Source organism: Gossypium hirsutum, chromosome A03 (genome assembly GCF_007990345.1).
Source record: "Gossypium hirsutum isolate 1008001.06 chromosome A03, Gossypium_hirsutum_v2.1, whole genome shotgun sequence".
NCBI classification, from domain to species: domain Eukaryota; kingdom Viridiplantae; phylum Streptophyta; class Magnoliopsida; order Malvales; family Malvaceae; genus Gossypium; species Gossypium hirsutum.
In genome coordinates, this window is record NC_053426.1 from 19,797,795 (window position 1) to 19,819,530 (window position 21,736).

Below are 21,736 nucleotides of genomic sequence, written 5' to 3' on the forward strand. Positions count from 1 at the left end.
ACTTCCCGAAAATTGGGGCGTTACAATGCATGGTTTTTGAGAATAATAGGTTTGAATGTTATGTTTGAAATATAGTTAGCTTATACTTTGTTTTGGTTCATGCTAAGGTTATACGTGTTTTTGATGTATAAATTACATAGGTATAATGTGTTGGACTTGCAACAGAGTAATTTGGAATGACTAGAATGTTAAATGACTTGAATGAGTTTGTTGGATGATTATGTGTTCTATGTTATATTAAATTCTTGGTTCTAAATGCTTATGTGCTTGAATTTGTCTAAAAGAATATAGAATCATATTGTATTGATCGTGTGATGATATTATGGAAATGTGTAAATGTTGGTTAGAAAGCATGAAAGCATACCAATGTGCTATTTGCCAAAACATGGGCAACATTGCGACCTCAAATTCCTGATGACCGGGTCGGGTATGAGGTGTTACAACACACTTTGGTACCTTCGCATTAACATCGTTAGTTTGTGTTGACATGACACTTACAACCAATCACATGATGACACGTGGTGGCATCTCATTATGACATGTGGCAAACATAAATAAAAGACTAAAACTATTTAAAAAATATAAAATAATAAAAAAGTATACTTTTTTTAATATAAAGAATGAATTGGGTTGTCCAAGTTCATTCAAATCTAGACAATATGTGTTTTCGGTAATTTTAGATTTTTTATTTTTTATAAAACATCATGTTATATATCTTATTTATATTATTGTTTTGGAATCCAATAAATATATAATAGAATAAAAATATATATAAAAAAAAGAGTTATTGCATCAAGAATGAATCTGAACATTTGTTTGTCTATATTCAAACAACCATTTATCTAAATTCATTCTAGATGTGGTTTTTTTAGCAATTTTATACATTTATAGATTTTTATAAATTTATAAATTCCTATTTTTATATTTAATAAATTTATAAATTATATATTTTTCAACATATTTTATGCTTTTTTATTTTTAATTGTATATATTTTTATAAATTTATTTATTTTCATTTTTATATATTTTTTAAAAGGCTAAATGCTCAAATTAATGCCTAACCTTTTAAGGGTAGTTAATATAACGGTCAAACATTTAAAAATAGTCATATAAGAGCCCAACATTTAGAAAAATGCTTAAATAAAGGCTTTTCACGAACCAAAATCCAATATGTAGTAAAAGATAGTTGAATGCTAACGTGTTTAGAATAAAACACATAACAGTTTAATCTTATATTTCTTAAAAAGAAAATAAAATAGTAAAAACATAATTTGAAACATGATATACGACATTTGAGAAACCCTTGTTCGAGCATTTTCAAAAAGATGTCCCTTATTTGAGCATTTTCAAAAATGTTTGGCCCTTATTTGACCATTTTGAAAGGGTTGGCCTTCGTTTGAATACTTTTATAAAGGTTAGGTCATTATATGATCATTTTGAAAGGTTAGTTCCCTATGTGAGCAATAGAGGTGTCCATGGGTCGAGGCCCAACCAAAATTTTAGGCCCGTTTGCTAGGCTCGGACTCGACCTAAAAAAATGAGCCTAAAATTTTGCCCAAGCCCATTCTAAATAAAAATGCTAAAACTCAAGCTCGACCCGCCTGTATTAATTTTTTATATTTTATATTTTTAAAAAATATATAATACATCAAAAATACTAAAAATATTAAAATAAAAAACTTCCCAACAAATTGAAAATAAATTAAAAAATATATGTATATTTAAATAACTATAAGATAGATGCAACTTAACAAGTGAATGCCTCTAAAATAGTAACAAAATTAATAATAAAACAAGAGTTATACAATATCCAAACAATAACAACAAAATAATAGAACCATAATAGTGAAATGGTAGCAAAATAAAGAAAAAAATAACAAAAAAATAACAACAAAATAGTAATTTTTTTTTGTATATTCGGGCTGGACTTGGGCAAATAAAAAAGCCTTATCTGAGGCCCAATCTATTTTTAAATGGGCCTTATTTTTTCCCAAGCCCATTTCTCAAGCCTGTATTTTTACCCAAACCATCCCACTTTTTGGGTGACCCAACCCAACTCATGGACAGGTCTAGTGAACAACCCCTAAAAGGTTGGGTCCAATTTGAGCATTTAGCCTTTTGAAAACAACAATAACATAAAAAACGTATATTTTATAAAAAATAAAAATATATAAAATTACTAAAAATACATTAAGTATGAATTTGGACAAATGGTTGTCCAAGTTCATTGTTGATGTGAATAATGTTTTATATTTTTTTATGAATTTTTATATTTGTAAAGTTTCTATTTTTTAAAATTTCAAAATAATAATATAAAATATTATATTTTTATTAAAAAAACTAAAAACATATAAAATTAATAAAAGTGCATCTTGAATTTGTCTAGATTCGGATGAACCTGGACAATCATTTGTTTATTTCATTCTTAATAGGGGAAAAATATTTTTTAAAGATTTTTTATTCATATTTTTCATGTGTCATAATGAGAGGTTGCCACATGTCATCATGTGACCGGTTATCAGCGTCATGTTAGCATAAACTAATAATGTTTCAACCAAATAAAAAAATTAGATACCGACCAAATACTTATGGACGAGTTCATGGAACAAACTACATCTATATTAGCCCAAATAAAAACAACACTCTTGGATACTTGTTCCAAAGTTGTAATTTAAATTAGGGTAACTACACCATTAGTCATTAAACTATTATCGTGTTTCTTTTTTAATCACCAAGCTACAAAACCTTCAATTTCGTCATTAACTTTTTCGATTGATTTTGTTTTGGTCACTCTTCGTTAAACCATGAACGAAAATGATAAGGTTGCCTTTTTTAATTGGCACAATAACAAGTTTAGTCCTTAATACTTACACAACCTATCAGTTTAATCCTAATCCTAAACCTCTACGTTTACAAATTTTATCAATTTAGTCATCAAACACATATTTATCATAAATTAGAATTGTAAATTAGATCCAAAACCTATGATTTCAAATAATACAAAAATGTCAATTTCATGTTAAAAATCTTATAAAGAGGGGATAAATCTCAAAAACTTACATAAACTTTAATCAAATGTGCAATGGTATACACAATTTTGATTTTGTGAAATTTTATATGCGAGATTTTCATTTGATTCAGTTTTCACAAATCATAACACAATTATCATTATAGAACCATTTTACGTTTACATATTGCGTACATAAATAATTATATTTTTCTAATATATAAATAAATTGATGTGTTTATTTCTTTGAATGTGTATAGTTGATACAAAATTTAACATTTCATGCATGCATTTAAACCACAATTAAAGTTTCACATGTATAATTACACCAAATCAAAATTCATGTGCAGTTTTAATATTTATCCTTAAAAAAGTAAGATGACATAAGTTCAACATTCCAGTTTAATATGTAAATAAACATCAACGTTCAATAGGTTAAAGTCTTCTGCAATAGATGAAAAAGGTAGTGTCTTGTGCAAAAGAATGGTCTTCGAGTCTTACAACTTTAAGTCAAAGACATGGTTCAAAAATGGCTTCAACTTTAATTTATACTTGTATGGTCGACTCACTCTTTGTGCTAGGTTGATTATTTGTTTATATTTGTGGAGTTATACCTCATATTTTTCCGTTTTTCTTCTCCGTCAAACTCTGTTTTTAGTTTCCCACTTAAACTTTGATTAGTGTAGGTTATTTTAATAGTAGTTTCCCACTTCAAATCTAATTAGTGTAGGTTATTTTAATCTTATTTAACCTATAAATTTAGCCTATAAATAGACCATTTTTCACCCCAGAAAAATAACCTATAACACATTTAAGTACTAGTTTTTCAAGTTTTCAAACAATTTTTGTGTTTATATTTTGAAAGTTCTTCTTTAGGATTTTGGGGTTTAATTTTATCTCCATCTTTTGTACTGTTTATTTTTGTCATTTTAGTGAAATTATCTTTGCCTGTGACTTTTTATCCTTTCGAATGAGTTTTTTAATGTAAAATATTTGTGTTCAATATTTTCAAATTTATTTGTTATTTTACTTATTCATTACTTAACCAGGTTTATCCTAAAAAACTGATATCAGAGCTAGTTTGATTTTTGCAATCAACCCATTTAGATATGGTAGCATCAAGGTTTGATGTTTAATAGTTTGATGGCATCGCAAAATTCAATCTATGACAAGGTCGGATGATGACAATTCTGATTCAGAATGATTCTGAGTAGGTCTTTACAGAGAAGAAGCCTACAAACATGGATAAATTAGAATGAGATAGGTTAGATAAAAAAGCTCTATCCACAGTTCAATTATGTCTAACAAATAATACGTTGCAGGAGGTTTTGATGGAGAAAACGACATTCACCTTGTGGAAAGGGTTAGAAACCCTCTACGTAACAAAGTCTTTGGCTAACCAGTTGGTATTGAAACAACGTCTATATACATTCTACATGGACAAAAGTGAGCACCTTAGAGGTCAGATTAGTCAATTTATCACTCTTTTGAATGGTATAAAAAATGTTGAGGTTTAGATTAATGATGAAGATCAAACTATGTTATTATTGTGCTATTTACCCTCTTCATACAAGTCTTTCAGAGAGACATTGATTTATGACGGAGATAATCTATCATTCGAGGATATGAAGGGTCATCTATTAAGAAAAGAAAAACTCGACAATGAGTTTGGTTCTGATAGCAAGCCAATACGCAAGCCTCAATTTTGGTAGCATCAAGGAAGCGAGACAAAAGATCTCACTATTGTAAGAAGTTAGGTCATGTTAAGGCAAATTGTTACAAACTGCGAAATAAAATAATACTGAGAGCAACGATGAAGATTTAGTTGGTACTAATTTGGCCAATGACAAGGGTGATGATTTCTTGTTGGTTTCAACAAGTGAAAGCTTCAAGCTTACATCTGAGTGGATCCTGGAATCGATGTGTTCTTTTCACATGTGTCTTAATAGGGATTGGTTCTCCACATACAGTTCAATTGAAGGTGGAGTTGTACGCATGGGGAATGGTTCACCCAATAAGGTAACTAGTATTGGTACTATTCATATCAGGATGCATGAAGAGACAATTAGAACACTATCAGATGTCAAGCATGTGCCTGACTTAAAGAAAAATCTCATCTCCTTGGGAATTTTGGACTCGAAGGGTTGTAAAATTAACATCGATTCAAGCGACATTAAAGTATCCTGTGGGGCTCTTGTTTTGATGAAAGATAAAAAGATTGACAGACTTTATGTTCTGGAATGGTCAATGTACGATGACTGGTGAAACAGAACATCCCTCATCTATTAAGGAGTCGAAGATGACTCGTTTGAAGTGAAGACAACTTGGTCATAGGAGGGAAAAAGGTATGATTGTTTCATGTAAGATATGTTCTTTTTTGGATGTATGTTTTGACAAGATATGGCACTGCGTTCATGGAAATCAGACTTATGTCAGATTTGATTTGGCAGTGCACAAGTCGAAGACTAAAAGACTTCCAGCTTCGACTCACCTAATATCTTGCATAGTTTGAGATAAGCTCGTGGCGGGCTTTGGCAGAGAAGGCGTTGTGGAAATACGAGTACAGGTGGAGATTTGTGGAGTTATGTCTCGTATTTTTTTACTTTTCTTCTCATATTAAACTTTGTTTTTAGTTTCTCACTTAAACTCTTATTAGTGTCGGTTATATTAATATTAGTTTCCCACTTAAACTTTGATTAATGTAGGTTATTTTAATTTATTTGACCTAAAAATTTAGCATACAAATATGCCCATTTCCACCCTAGAAAAATAAGCCATAACACATTTAGGTATTAGCTTTTCAAACTTTCAGAGATTTGTGTTTACATTTTTAGGGTTCTTTTTTCAAGTTTCAAAGTTTAGTTTTATTTCCATCTTTTGTACTCTTCGTTTTTTCCATTTTAGTAAATTTATCTTTGGATTTTTATCCTATTCGGAGGGATTTTCCATGTAAAATATGTGTGTTTGATCTTTTCAATTTTCTTTGTTATTTTACTTGTTCGTTGCTTAACCGAGTTTATCCTCAACAATATTAAATTATAGAGTAAAAATTTAAAAATTAAAATATACTCTAAGAAATTTTTTCAGAACCGGATCAGTGATCAAACTAGTCAACCCACTTGTTCACATGGTTCAATTGAATAAATCATTTAAAAAAGAAAAATATATTAAAAAAATAATTCAATCAAATTTTTAGCTTGGTTCAACTGGTTTGTACTGTTTGCAAATCAACTGGCTTTATGCCTCTCTCTAAATCGATGCCTTGACCGATTCCGTTCAAGCAACCGTGACTCTTAATTCTCTACACTTTGTATATTTGGAATTTAGTCCTTTTATTTTTAAGAGTTTAATCTCTCTACTTATTAAATTTATAAATCTACTTTCAAATTATATATAATCACGTTACATTTTAATTGAAAAGTTAACAATATTAACTATTTGAATTAATTAATTACATTATAAAAATATTAAAGTAAATAATAACATTATAAAAATATAGAGACCAAATTACATTAGAAAAAGTATTAAATTTCAAATTTAAGCATACTAGGACCAAAATTGAAAAAAAAACCACCAAAATTGAAAAAAAACCACTTTAATAAAAATGTAAAAAAAAAGTCTTAAAGGTGTAAAAAGCCTTCAAACTTGAAAAAAAATTAAGCCCTTACTCTTTTTTTTTGGCACTCAATTGAGTATTCAAACTTTCAAAACGTATCAAAAAGACCCTCAAACTTTAAAAAAAAACAATTAAGCCCTTACTCTTTTTTTTTGGCACTAAATTGCCAAAATGCATAAAAAAGGATCTTTGACCATAATTTTTTTAGTTAAAGTTATCCTGTGTCACAACCAGTGCGTCACATGTGACAAAAAATTATAAAAAATAAAAATAAATAAAGTTATAAAATTACTAAAATTTAATAATAAATATAGAAATATTTAAAATTTACTAAAATTAAAATATATATATAAATGGTAAAAAAATATAAAAAATATAAAATTTTATAAAAATCATAAAAAAATTATAAAATGCATCAAAAAGGCCCTTTAACCATTAACTTCAACCATTGACCGTTAAAGTTAACAATCTCCAATTTTTTTCAGTTAAAGTCATCATGTGTTGCAACACAACGTGACATGTGGCGAAAAATGATAAAAATAAAAATTAATAAAAGTTATAAATAAATTATAAAATTTTTTGGTATGATAATTTTTATAATTATTTTACAAATTTTATATTTCTTTACATTTTATCATTTTCTTACGACTCTATAAAATTTTATATATTTCTATATATTTTTAATATTTTTTATAATTATTTTTCTAATTTTAAATAAAAATTAAATATTTCTTATATTTTTATTAAAATTTAATAATTTTTATAACTTTTATTAATTTTTTTTTTTATTATTTTTTGACTTATGTCACGCTGTGGTTGTGATACGTGGTGACTTTAATTGAAAAAAATTAGGGGCGGTCAAAAGGGCTTTTTGATACACTTTGGCTATTAAGTGCAAAAAAAAAAGCTTTATTTTTTTATTTTTTTTAAGTTTAAGTGCTTTTTTTATGCATTTTGAAAGTTTATGTACCTAATTGAGTGGAAAAAAAAAGGGGATTAATTGTTTTTTTTTAATTTGAGGGTTTTTTACAATCTAAAGCATAAAAAAAAGCATTATGGGTGTGTGCTAGGTGTCAGCACGATGAAGATCTTTTGGACCTTACTTTAATAGATGGGTATAGGTAATAAACCTTGCTTACTAAAAATGGGTAAAAATAAATGAAGGCCATTGTATCAAGAGTGATGTAAGCACGCCCGGGTAAGCATCTTCAAGAAGTTATTTGGACATTATTAGCTCAATTTTGGAGTGACATTGAGCTCTATGACAAAGAAGAAGTCCAGGCCAATTTGTTAAAGGCTCCTTGCACCTTAATGCAAGCTGATCTCAACTCGTCTCTAGCTCCTCGAACTCAACTCAGCTCCAATCAGCTCACTTGATCTTATTTCAGCTCATTTTAGCTCAATTCAATTTCATTTCAGCTCATTTTTTTAATCATTAAATAAATTAAATGTTTATTTTATTTTATTTATTACAGCTTATAGCCGAATATCCTAGCTCAAATCAGCTCATTAAAATTGTTTTCACTTATTTGAGTTAGCTGAATTTAATGTGTTAGCTAGTCTAAAATTAATTGTGTCCCATTTAGTTTAATTTGTTATTTAAGTTGTCTAGTTGTTGTTTTAATTATGTTCAGCTGAATATGCATTTGATTTAATGTGTTCATGAATTTTGTAGGTGCAGCCGAATTTAAAAGAGCATTTAAAGTTAGGTGCATGCACGGCTTGGTTCAATGTTTGGAAAGATTCATGCACGTCCAGGTTCAAGGCCAAGAAGGAGTCATGAATGACTTGTTACATGCATTTTGAACTGATTGTTGGCTTCCCTAAGCACCCATTCGGCCAAGGAGTAGCTACCAATTAATTCCAAAGTTGACTGATTAGCTCCCAAGGCAGCCTTGAACATGTTCCCACCTTGTTTTGACCAATCAGCTTCTATACATGCATGAATAGATGAATTCAAGAACGTCCAAGGAGGGAATTAACACATAAATTCAGCCCATGAAATTAACAACATGCATGCACAATGGGGAGGACTAATTTACAAGATACATGCTACTGTTCATAAACCTACATTCCATTAAAGTGACTATTTATGAGAATAAATGTTACATGCAAGTGCATGAATGACCCAATGAGATGAATGAAACTTTTGGTGCTCATACAAGGCACTTGAAGCTTTCTTCTATGCTAAAAATTCATGCACAGCAAAGGGAAGGAAGAACCTGACTATTGAAGCTCCATTCAGCCAAATGTGGACTTAGTCTTTTAATGATTTGTTCTAGAATATTCAAGTGCATTCATAGTCGAATTACTTAGCCTTTAAGCTAGTTATTTTTTCTATTCGGTTATCATATGTTAGGCTATAAATACTTAGCATTTTTTAATTGTAAGAGACTTTTGCCAACTTATTGAATGAACATTTGTTCTTGTGAGGTTAAATTCCTCTCCAATTTCGTACAAGTCTCGAGTGACTTATCTAGCTCGCTAGTAGCGTCAACCCAAACTTGTTTCTGAACTTATCACCAAGCATTGGTGTGGCGTTCAACTATCTTTCTACCATCTATCTTTATCACCTTAAACAATATAAGAACCGGGGTGACACTCTTTAATGTTGAATTGCTCCTGAAGTTTAAGTTCGTTTATCCATTTCCATTATCCTTCTTTGTTTATCCTATTATCTTAAAACCAAGCTATCCACATATCTTCTAACTTTGTCTCTATCTAGCCAAACCTACTATCTTATACCTAGCCACTTTGAACCCATTTCATTAATAACCATCATCTTAAGGCGTTACAAACAAACCGATAATTTTGTGAACGACTCTTCTCATCGATGATCAAGCAACAACGTGAATTCAACTCCATCTTCCCGAGCCAAATCACATCAAAGAGTTAGATTGCATTTTATCCATTTTACTCGAAAAAATGAGTTAATTAGCCCTTAGATGTTAGATAAAAGAGCAAATTAGTCATTTCTATTAAAAATTTTATCAATTTTCACTATTAAAAATTGACATAGCTAATGAAATAAATCAATAGTTACACATGGCATGCCACATATACGTCATTTTGAGATATAAGACTAGTTTTTAACAGTATAAATTGATAATCAATTTCAAGGTCTGCTACCCTAGCACGCTTTTGTCTGCCCTCTTGGCACGATTTTTTCTAGGTTTTTCTTTGTTATTTTGTTTCGTTCTCTTATTTTGGTTGCGATAGTTGATGCAGATTTATTGGAGTTATTAGCAAAAGTTATCAAGGTATAGATTGAATTCGAATCAATGGAAACGGAGTTTGTTGGATCATCCCTTAATGAAGAGGAAGAAGCAGTTTTACAATTACAAGCAGATCCAGGTTCAAGAAGGGAATAGGAGGATTTATGCTTGGTGGGTTGTTTTTTAACAGCCATTAACATACATTTTCCAGTAATGAAGAACACCATGGCTAATATATGACATCCCATTCGAGGGGTTTAGATTTGTAATCTGGGGGAGAAAAGGTATTTATTCCAATTTTATCATATCATGGATATGAAAAGGGTTTTAAAGTGATCACCGTGATCTTTTAATAATCATTTATTGATTTTACACAAGTTGCAATGGGGGAGGATCCATTAACAGTCCCTTTAATTTCTACACCATTTTGGGTACAAGTTTATGACGTTCCCATAGGATTTTATTTTGAAAATTTAACTGTGCAATTAGGAAATTTCATGGATATTTTATGGAATACGAGTGTTCAAGTTTGGGAAAGGAAAATAGAAATTTTATGAGGATACGTGTTTAAGTTTATGCTCGAAGGCCTCCTAAAATAAAGAAACAAGTCATGGTTCGGTGGTAAATGTTCTTATGTCAGATTTAAATGTGAAATATTATTTTTATTCTATTTTTATTGTGGCAAGTTAGGGCATAGTGATTCATTTTGTAAAGCAAATATGATGTTAGGGGTGGAAGTTACTGAGATGGGTTGGGACCTAACTCTATGTGCCCAATCAAAAAGAGCTCAAGCAATGAATAGTGTTTGGCTAAGAGGGGAAGAGAGTGTGTTTGGTAGGGTAAATGGTGGAGGACAAAATCAAGAATTTACAATGAGGGGGTCGCTAAAGAAGATGAAAGCATAAAGGCGATTGACCATATACTGGGTTTAAGTTTAGAAGGAATAATGCCATCTCCACAGCTTGGGGGGAAACTTTGTATCTAGTCAAATCCAAAACGTTATGGATCATGACTAAGAAGATACTTTGTTAATGGGGGAATAAGGCAAAAAAAAGGCTAGATGAGTGATTGAAGAGACTAACACTATGGCAAATAGAAATAGAAGGATACCGAAAATCAACCAGTTATTATCGGTAGCTGCCAAAAGGCAAGCCGACCAGACGCAATAAAAATATTGACCTGGAATGTCTGTGGACTGGGGAATCCACGGACAGTTCGAAGACTTTGGCATACGCTGAGGTTTCAAAGTCCCCATATAGTCTTCTTTATGGAGACAATTAAATAGTAGTCAGATGGAGAAAGTTCAACGTAGTTGTGGTTTTCATTATGGAGTGGAAGTGGATGCGGTTGGTTCCAAAGGAGGATTATGTTTAGCATAGCGAGGGGCGTTTGATATAAAGCTTCAAAGTTATTCAATTCGACATATTGAGGTGTTAATTGGAGATACAGATGATGGGAAAAAATAGAGATTTACAGGGTTCTATAGCTCTCCTTACACACATGATAGGGATGAATCATGGCATCTTTTGAAACGTTTACGAAATAATGGTGATTACCCTTGGCTGGTTTGTGGGGACTTTAATGAGATTCTATATGGGTTTGAAGAGAAAGGTGGATTATCTAGAGATGAGAGAAGGACGGAAGCTTTTTGAAAAGTGTTAGAAGACTGTAACTTGATTGATGTAGGATACTCAGGAAGATGGTTTACTTGGGAGAGGGATAACTTGCTAGAAACGAATATTCAGGAGAGATTAGATAATGGTGTAGTGACTAAAGAATGGATATCTTTGTTTCCTTAATTGTCAATTCAACACCTTACTTATTCCTTTTCAGATCATTGCCCTTTACTCATCTCTACATATAGGAGAAAGAGAAGACAGATTGCTAAGAATTTTAAGTTTGAAGCTTGGTGGATTTTGGAATATACGTTTTTAGAGGAGGTCTGAAGAATTTGGGAAAATTCAAATGGAGATCTTTTACACAAGTTGGAGAATATGAGGAAAGATTTAGAGGGATGGACAAAGTAGATTAGCAGAAGTAGAAAGTTTAAAAAGGAGGTGTTCACCTCCAAATTGTCAACTTTATTGGAAGCTGATAGAAACGACGAAAATCTGGCAGATATAATAGATACTAAAATTCTGTTGAATTTTGAAATTGAGAAGGATGAATGTTACTGGGAACAGAGGGCTCGGATTAATTGGTTGAAACTTGGAGACAGAAATACTGCATTTTTTCATAAACAAGCAACTCAAAGGAAAATGAGAAATCCGATTCAGAAAATGCAATTTGAAGATGACAAGATAACAGAAAAAGATAAGGACATGGGGGAAATCGCGAGAGATTATTTTCAGAAATTATTCTCGACAGTTGCGCAAGGAAATTTGGATCAAATTCTATCTGGCATTGATTGATGTGTTTCCAAATAAGACAATCGAATATTAACATCAAGGTATACAAAAGACGAGATATGGGAAGCTTTATCAGAATTAGGTCCCACAAAAGCACCAGGAGATGATGGATTTCCAGCCTTATTTTATCAAAAGTGTTGGCCCATTATTGGTGAGGATGTTTTAGAATTTTGCCTTCAGAAACTGAACGGAGATATGGACTTAGGCTTCATCAATAAAACAAACATTGTGCTCATACCAAAAATTTCTAACCCTACTAGTATTATTCAATTTCGACCTACAAGTCTATGCAATGTGCTGTATAAATTGATAGCTAAGGTGATTGCCAATCGGCTTCGGGTAGTGGTTGGAAAATGTATTGATTTAGCACAAAGTGCTTTTGTACCAGGGAGGTTGATTTTTGACAATGTATTGCTTTCATACGAAATACTGCATATCTTAAAGCAAAAGAAATTGGGAATAAAGGGTCTAATGGCGATAAAGTTAGATATGAGCAAGGCATATGACAGAGTTGAATGGAATTTTGTGAAAGAGATTATGAAGAAAATGGGGTTTGATACAGGATAGGTCGAGTCTCTAATGAAAAGTGTGTCCACAGTTTCGTATTTTGTTGTTCTTAATGGAAATACAGGGGAAACTTTTTATCCTTCTAGAGGTTTATGGCAAGAAGATCCTTTAAGTCCATTTTTGTTTCTATTTTGTGGGAAAGGTCTTTCTAGCCTGATGAGGATAGTGAGGAAAATTCTTAAATGAGTGAAAGCAAGTCGAAGTGGGCCATCTATTTCTCACTTACTCTTTGAGAACGATTGCATTCTGTTTACATAAGCTACTGATGGAGGAGCGCAATCTCTCAAATTGATTTTAAAAGAATATGAAATATGCTTAGGAAAGTGTGTTAATTATGAAAATTTAACGGTGTTCTTCAGTTCAAATACACAAGATGAGGTCAAAACATCAGTCTCAAGCATCCTTGGTGTATGAAGATCAACAGATCCAGAATGGTATTTAGGGCTTCCAAATTTGGTGGGAAGGAAGAAAAGATCGTCTTTCCAAGCTTTAAAAGATAGATTCAAACAAAGGATCCAAAATTAGAGTATAAGACATCTTTCACAATGAGGAAAAGAAATTTTCATTAAAGCCATTCTACAGTCTATCCCTACCTACACTATGGCTCATTTTTTACTCCCTAAATCCTTTTGTACCGAGTTGAAGAGAATTATAGCTAAATTCTGGTGGCAAAGAGGTTGAAATAAAAAAGGAATTCCTTAGTGTGTTTGGAAGGAATTATGTTCGTTAAAAGAAGATGGTGGACTTGGTTTTTGTGATATTGCAAAATTTAATATAGCGTTGTTAGCAAAACAAGGTTAGCGTCTTGTTAATTTTCCAGATTCATTATTAGCGTGTGTCTTGAAAGCAAAATATATCCCAACTCAGATTTTTATAAAGCTCGGTTAGGGAATTTACCTTCGCTTACTTGGAGAAGCGTTTGGGCAGTAAGAGGTCTCTTGGAGAAAGGCTTATGCTGAAGGGTTGGAATAGGTGATAAAATTTCTGTATTGGGATATTTGTGGATATTAGGAAACGAAACAGACTGTTTGCAACATCATGGAAATCAAGAAAACATCAAGTTAGTGTCAGATTTAATAGAAATCAATAATAGAACTTGGAACACAGATGTTGTAATGATTACCTTTCAACTGGAAATTGAGAGGAAAATTTTGCAGATCCCACTGGCAGAGTTAGCACACGAGGACTTTCAAGTTTGGAGGGGGAGTTTTCTAGTGAGTTCTCGGTAATAAGTTTCTATAAACTATTACAAGAGACTAACAAGGATCCTAATAATCTTAATTTACAGACTGAGACTAATAACTTTTACAAAAAATTGTGGAAGCTATACATCCCTTCAAAAGTTACATTAACATTATGGAGAATATCTTGGAATTTCATCCCTTCATTAGTCAATCTCAAGCAGAAGAAAGCAGTAGATAATGCTCTTTGCCCTCGATGCCAACAAAATGAGGAAAACAATTATCATATTTTTCAGTAGTGTCCTATGACAAGAGAGGTTTGGAATCATTTAAAGCTCTCATGGGTACTTAATCATAATTACCAGAATGTGTGGGAATGGCTTACCTGAGTTTTTAATTAGGGAACGACTGAACAGATTCACTATTTTTGCTGCGGACTTTGGCTAGTCTGGTTCAACAGGAATCGGTTAATATATGATAAAATAAATGTGTCAGGGAGGGACATTGCGAAGCAAACTTACAGTTATATTTATGAGTTGCACGGGATCAAAGAGAAGCGACTTATTGTTCAGTCTAATGGAGATGCTACACAGGAAAGAAGAAAATCAGAGGTCACAATTTATTTTGACGCAGCTTTTGACCAATAAGCCTTCAGATCGGCCTTAGGACTAATAGTACGAGACGCGGAAAGGAGAATTCTAGCATTAAAGACGACCATCCATTTTGAAATCGAAAATCCATTTGTGGTAGAGGCGTATACAGGGTTACAAGCAGTCAAGTTAAGGTTATTCATGGGTCTTAATAAACTGGAATTTTTGGGAGATTCAAAGACTGTAATTAAAAAATGCCAGAACACAGAGATAGACAAATCAAACATCGGTGTGATCATCAGAGATATTCAGCGTAAGAAAGGTAGATTTCAAGAGATAAAGTTTCATTTCATACCCAAAACAGAAAATTTCTACGCTCATACTTTGGCGAAAGAGGCGCTAAAGAGAGGAGATAACCATTACCTGGTAGGAGGACTTCCAAAATTTGCTCGCCAAGCATCGGAAGAATGGAGGCCTAGAGAATCGGATTGAAATAAAATGGAGATGAATGACCGTTTGGAAGAGGTAATAGGAAAAATTAATTGCTGCCCTTGGAAACTGCTACCGTCACAATGTTGGAGAGGGCATGAAAAGACGACACATTGAAGATCCAGCTGTGGATTTGACTGGACAAGACTTATTAGGTTTCTTGTTTTGTTTTTTTAATTTTTCAGATTCATGGACCATTTAATTTTATTAGGCCGGCTTTGCTATATGTGCAAGCTTTGTATTTTATTTGGGCTTTTATTTATGGACTTCACCCATTTTTGTTTAGCTTGTTTATTTTATTAATAAAAATCCAGTTGAATCTTTTAGTACAAAAAAAAGAATAAATTGATAGAATTTTTAACAAAAAAAAAAGTTCGTTTTTTGATCTAATATACAGGAATTAATTAATTTATTTTTAAATAGATAGACTAAAATGTAAATTGACTTGTAGTATAACTTTTACCCTAAAAATGTAATTTTATAATTTTATAGATTATGGGAGTGAATTTTTAGAACAGACCTGAATCAACATCACATAGAACACCCTTAAGGAACAGAAGAGCATTGACAGGATTCCGAGTGTTGTTCAAGCTCTTCGCCACCATCTCAATTCATTATTCACCATCCATCATCAATGAATCCTTTTTCTTTTTGCATCAAACCATAAACAACAACATATTTCAATGAGACTACAAAACATGAAATTTCTTTCCCTAAATAGGTCTTGGACATGAGCACACTCAATCTCTCATAAAGCAAGACAGCTGATTTATAATTCGAATTTACGGTCAACATGTGTATTTAAGGATCAAATTAATAAAATCTGTAAATATGGAGAGTAAATTTTTTTGAATTATTTAGAATTAATATCAAATTTATAGATTGTGTAAATATTGATGACTAAATGTGTTATTATACCAAATTTTTAAAAAAATAACTCATAATTTCCATTAACAATTTAACAAAGAGTAATCAAAATAGAACTGATCGAAAACATTAATGACGAAATTAAAAATTTTTATAGTTTGATGACAAAAAAAAATACTAATAGTGAAATGACTAATGATATAATTTATCCTAATTTCAATATAGAGGTTTTGAAAAGATTTAAATCACTTTTTGGGTATGAATTTAGCAACTCTTTCCATATCAGCATTTGAATTTTTTTTTGTTTAAGTTGATCCTTGAGCTTAGTAATTATTCTCATATTGGGCTTAAACTTTTTTTTGTCCAAATTAATCTTTGAACTTAGCAATTATTCCTATATTGAAGCCTTAATTTTTTTTTCAAGTTAATCTATGATATTTTTTTGAAAACCCTAATGTAAAAATAATTATCAAGTTCAGGGCCTAATATGAGAACAATAGGCAATTTCAAAGATTAACTTGGACAAAAAAAGGTACAAGATCTAAAACAAGAACAATTGCCTAGTTTAGGCCGTAATATGAGAATAATTACCAAGTACAGGCTAAATTGAAAAAAAAAATAAGTTCAGGCCCCAAATAATAATATAACCATTTTAAAAATGTCAATTGGGCGGGCCGCGTGGTAATTATCTACTTAACCTAGGGGTAAAACAGTAATTGAAGCCTAATAATACGTTTGGCGCCACCCCCAGAGTTTCGAAAAAAAAGGGGCCCGAAACGATAAATATTAACTCCCGCTAAAACGGTGAAAATATTTATTTAAAAGCCAAATATAAACCAAAAGGAATTGTGAGCGGGAAACTCACTCAAAACACCAAATCTCCCTCCCAATTTCTTCCTTCTTAAATCACTTCATATTCGACCTTCAGCCCTCGCATTTTCTCAGATACCAAAAAGAAAAGCAGAAATGGCGAAATCTCTGAGCCAAGATGCGATTTCAACGATTTTGGCTAACCCATCTCCCGATTCTTCTTCAGATATCCCTGAAATCATCGTTCAGGTCTTGGATCTTAAGCTCACTGGCAACCGTTACACGTATGTTTCTTCCTATTCTTCAATCAATCTATTCTGTGTATATGCATTCCTTTTACTTGATTAATACCCAAACAAGTCCTGGGATTTATTTACTTCATAAGTTTATTGGATCTATGCTATTTATTTTCAATGGAAATATTGTGTAGTGATCTTAACCTCACAGGCAACATCGTTTTACTGATTATATTGTGTTGGGTGTTTGGTTTTGAAGGTTTAATGCAAGTGATGGGAAGATGAAACTGAGAGCGATTTTTCCATCAAACATGTCATCTGAAATCATTACAGGCAGTGTCCAGAACAAGGGTCTTGTCAGGATTCTTGATTATACCCTCAATGATATCCCCAACAAATCTGAAAAGTAACTATTGGTTGCCCTTCACTTCTCGTTTCCTTGATTTTTTTAAGGTTTCTTAAGCTTGATGTTCAAAATGGGTTTCAGGTATTTGATTGTAACAAAATGCGAGGTAGTATCTCCTGCACTTGAGACAGAAATTAAAGCTGAAGTCGAAACTGAGGAACATGACACTGTTTTAAAGAAGCCAAAGCTTGAAAATGAAGCTAGGTATGAGGCTAAAGCTGACGTGTCTAGTATTATTTTGAAGCCAAAGCAGGAAATTGTTTCAAAGTCTGCGGCTCAAATAGTACATGAGCAACGAACAAAGTAAATTTCTTTCCTCTTTTTTTTTTTTAAATGTTTGAAGGTCAATATTCTATTGTCTTTTAGAGTTGTTTCTTTATTAATTTTAACTTTGTTCTTATACTTCCAGCATGGCTCCATCATCACGGATGGCAATGACAAGAAGAGTGCATCCTCTTGTTTCATTGAATCCTTACCAGGGCAATTGGATGATTAAAGTTCGTCTCACAAGCAAGGGAAACATGCGTACTTATAAGAATGCTAGAGGAGAAGGTTGTGTTTTCAATGTGGAGTTAACAGATGAAGATGTAAGCAGCTATATAGCCTGTGCTTTTCTTCTCCTTTTTTTTTGGCTTTATACTTGTGGCATGATGCATATCTACTTATGGGAGAATGAGTTCTAAGTGATTGTATATTTGCATTTTGTAGGGTACACAAATACAAGCCACAATGTTTAATGAAGCTGCTAGGAAGTTCTATGAGAAGTTTCAACTGGGGAAGGTCTACTACATATCAAGAGGAACACTAAAAGTTGCAAACAAACAGTTTAAGACTGTTCAAAATGATTATGAAATGACTTTGAATGAGAATTCCGTGGTGGAAGAGGCTTCTAATGAAGAAACGTTTATTCCTGAAACTAAATTCAACTTTGTCCCTATTGATCAATTAGGCCCTTATGTTAATGGACGGGAGCTTGTTGGTAAGAGCTCATTCCTAGCAATTTAGAGACTTTGTTTGACGTTTTGGATTCTTACTCATTGCTGCTTTTAATGCTTTGAATCTCAGATATTATTGGAGTTGTTCAAAGTGTCAACCCTGTATCAAACATTAAAAGGAAGATTGACAATGAGAATATTCCAAAGAGGGATCTGATTGTTGCAGATGAAACGTGAATATTCACTCATTGACTGCTATATGTTTTTACCTTTTCCCTTCTTCTTTTTTAAATTATGATTTGCTGATGCTGTTCATTTCCGGATGCCAGGAAGAAGACAGTAGTCGTTTCTTTGTGGAATGAGCTTGCAAATAATATTGGCCAGGAATTGTTTGACAATGCTGATAAATCTCCTATAGTAGCAATTAAATCACTCAAAGTTAGTGATTTTCAAGGTACTACGAAGTTGGAGCCTTTTCTGTCAAAATAAACTAGAATTCTTGCATTGAAATAGTTATCCTGAAATCTCGGTGTTGATATCTTAGGTGTATCTTTGTCAACATTGGGCAAAAGTAGTGTGATGATTAATCCAGATATACCTGAAGCAAAGAAGTTGAGATCTTGGTAAGCTACTGTTGCTGAGAAACTAATGGTTTATTACTTTTCAAGTAGCATTTTCTGATTTAAGTTTATTTCTGTGAAGGTATGATTCGGAAGGGAAAGGGAGTTCCATGGCCTCCATCGGCTTAGGTTTGAGTCCTTCATCCAAGACTGGGGCAAGGTCTATGTATACTGATAGGGTTTCCCTTACTCATATCACTAGTAACCCATCTTTGGGTGATGAAAAGGTATTGCTTTGTAGATTAAAGTATGCTATGATTGTTGTGTTTTAATCTGTTATGATACAAGACAATTCAACATATAGTAGCGTCATTTATGTTGCAGCATTTGACTTCATAGATGACTACAAAATATGGTTTTGATGGTATAATGTCTTGTGCAGCCTGCATTTTTCAGCATTAAAGCATTTGTCAGCTTGATCAGGCCTGAGCAAGCAATGTGGTACCGTGCTTGCAAAACATGCAACAAGAAAGTTACTGAAGCTGTTGGATCTGGCTATTGGTGTGAGGGATGCCAGAAAAATGATGAAGAGTGTAATTTAAGGTGAGATATTGGATTTTATATTAAGCTATTATACAATTGACAAGTAGTGTACATGGCGTTTCTAATGTTCTTTTTGGCATTAATTAGATACATAATGGTCTCAAAGATCTCTGATACAAGAGGTGAAGCCTGGGTTTCAGCCTTTAATGAACAAGCAGAGAAAATTGTTGGATGCTCAGCTGATGAACTTGATAAACTCAAGTCGGAGGTAAAAAAACATAGCTATGTTCACGTACACATACACATGCACGCATATGCATATACGATATAGAATATTGACTCATTCCCTAATGAAATTTCCATTTTTCAGCAAGGGGATATTGATGGATACCAAAAAAAGTTGAAGGAAGCAACTTGGGTTCCTCATCTTTTCAAAGTCAGTGTTACTCAAAATGAGTATAACAATGAGAAGCGGCAAAGGATAACAGTAAGGGCTGTTGCTCCAATCAACTTTGCTGAAGAATCCAGGTTTCTGCTTGAAGAGATCAAGAAGATGAGAAATCCTCAGTAGATTGTTTTAGTTTTGGGTTGTAAATGATGGGATTCAGTAGATTTTATAATTGAACTTACTATGTAGTTTAGATCTATGTTTATGGCTTTATGATTCAGGAAAACCAGTTATAAGTTTTCCTTTTTGTACTATTGTGTTCCTGAGTCTAAAATCTTTAATTATTTGTTTTGGTATTTTATTGATTCTTCAGAAAGTTATGTTACAAGCAAAATCCATTTTATTTTGGTTTTTTAGCATGATGAGACTTGGGAGTAGAAGTTTACTACAATTTGATCCTGCAAGTAATGAAGCCATTGATATTTGTTGGTTTTGGTCCAAAAAATATGATACAAAATCGATTTTGATTACACATAAAAATTGAATTGTTGAAATTAGATTTCACATAATTTTTTTTATATTTTAAATATAAATGTATTATTTGATAATATAAAATATTAACAATTATATATTTTTTATTTTTTATATTATTCTAAATAAAATCAATTTTTTTCATGTTACCAATAACTCAAATAGAAGCCAACAATGGCAAAATATGAAAAAGGAAAAGTTTAATCTTTGACTTTTGTCAAGTTTTGTTTTGTTTTTTTCTTTTTTTATATTTAGTTTGGGATAAAATTATGAAGCTAATTAATTTTTTTCAATTACAAATTAGTTTTTCCAAATTCAAAAACAAAATTTTAAGAAATATATATTGAATTTTTTTTACCTTATGTGTCATTATTTACTTTTTATTCCCAAATAAATTGACTTTAAAATATATTTGAAAAAGAAAATAAAGCATTAAAAAACTTTTATTTTCGATACATTGAAAAAATTTTAACAAGGCCTTAACTAGGAGATATTTGAAGTCATTTTAGGGCTCCCCAATAATAGACCGCTTCAGTGTTATGAATAATTTAATATAGAATTAATGGCACTGGAAAGAAAACTATTCTTTAAACTAGTAATGTTATTAAATGTAAATGAAAATAAAAACAATACATAAAGTTATACGTGGAGGGTATGAGAATAGAAAGTTATATATGAAGTGGATATGTTTTTTACTTGGATTCCATAAAGCATAAATTATAAAAATAGTTATTTTTGTGTACTTTAAATTACATTTTAGTCATTTATGTTATTGTTTTGTTGCGAAATTGTTAAGCTCCGTTACCTTCCTAACAAGGTCCTACGTGGTAGTCCAAATTAAAAATTTTTAATTAAAAATCTATTTTTATTTTAACGACTAAAAATTCAAATTGACATTTAAAACCCATTTGAACTGCTCTTAACGAGGTAATGAAGTTTAACGGTAGAGTGACCACTGCGTAACAAAACGATAACATAAGTGACTAAAACGTAACGTTTCAAATATAAGTGACTATTTTTTATAATTTACCCTATTTTAAAAAGTTATTTATTAAAATGTGTTATTTTTTAGGACTTTCGATATCCTTGGATATCAAGTTTGATTATAAGTGTTGAATAGTAAGTATATAATATATTGCTCAATCATTTGGTGATGATAAAAATTCATTATGAACTAGACACTAATAGATATCAAGGTTTTAACAATCATTTTTCAAGATTTCCCTCTCAATAATCTTGTACTTTATTGATATAGATAGAGATTTAACGTAATAAAATAAGAATTCGATGACTCAAAACATTAAGACTGAGAATTTCAAAATGGTTTTGTAATATAATTAGTTTTTATTTGTAGTTTCTAGGAAGTTGAATGTTTTAATTTGTCTAA

At 31.6% G+C, this 21,736-nt stretch overlaps 1 protein-coding gene and 1 long non-coding RNA gene across 5 annotated transcripts; one reads left to right on the plus strand and one right to left on the minus strand.

The window, feature by feature from the left end:
- Positions 1–3,339: 3,339 nt before the first annotated feature.
- On the minus strand, positions 3,340–15,219 carry LOC107887094 (uncharacterized). 4 transcript variants are annotated; one of them, XR_005915855.1, is made up of 7 exons: positions 15,008–15,219; positions 14,516–14,579; positions 14,380–14,442; positions 13,937–14,297; positions 13,711–13,837; positions 4,359–4,439; positions 3,341–4,240 (listed from the first exon to the last, which is right to left on the minus strand). It is a non-coding gene; the product is annotated as an uncharacterized lncRNA (long non-coding RNA). The 4 variants fall into 4 exon arrangements; XR_005915856.1 differs by having other exon boundaries at positions 3,340–4,439; positions 15,008–15,218; XR_001680998.2 differs by lacking the exons at positions 3,341–4,240; positions 4,359–4,439 and adding an exon at positions 8,357–8,555 and having other exon boundaries at positions 15,008–15,218.
- A 1,533-nt stretch (positions 15,220–16,752) lies between these two features.
- Positions 16,753–20,174, plus strand: LOC107887093 (replication protein A 70 kDa DNA-binding subunit B). The gene is made up of 12 exons (XM_016811232.2): positions 16,753–17,034; positions 17,246–17,392; positions 17,474–17,695; positions 17,802–17,979; positions 18,101–18,371; positions 18,458–18,560; positions 18,657–18,781; positions 18,872–18,950; positions 19,030–19,174; positions 19,330–19,490; positions 19,578–19,698; positions 19,801–20,174. Exons 1-12 carry the CDS (start codon positions 16,907–16,909, stop codon positions 19,999–20,001), a joined length of 1,881 nt encoding a protein of 626 aa, XP_016666721.1. The 5' UTR covers positions 16,753–16,906; the 3' UTR covers positions 20,002–20,174.
- Positions 20,175–21,736: the final 1,562 nt, after the last annotated feature.

Bases quoted from the DNA above. Each gene is read 5' to 3' on its own strand.
- LOC107887093 (XM_016811232.2), top strand. From the start codon at position 16,907: ATGGCGAAATCTCTGAGCCAAGATGCGATTTCAACGATTTTGGCTAAC. The intron at 19,175-19,329 runs GTATTGCTTTGT...TGTCTTGTGCAG, and splicing joins CATCTTTGGGTGATGAAAAG to CCTGCATTTTTCAGCATTAA. The intron at 19,491-19,577 runs GTGAGATATTGG...GGCATTAATTAG, and splicing joins GATGAAGAGTGTAATTTAAG to ATACATAATGGTCTCAAAGA.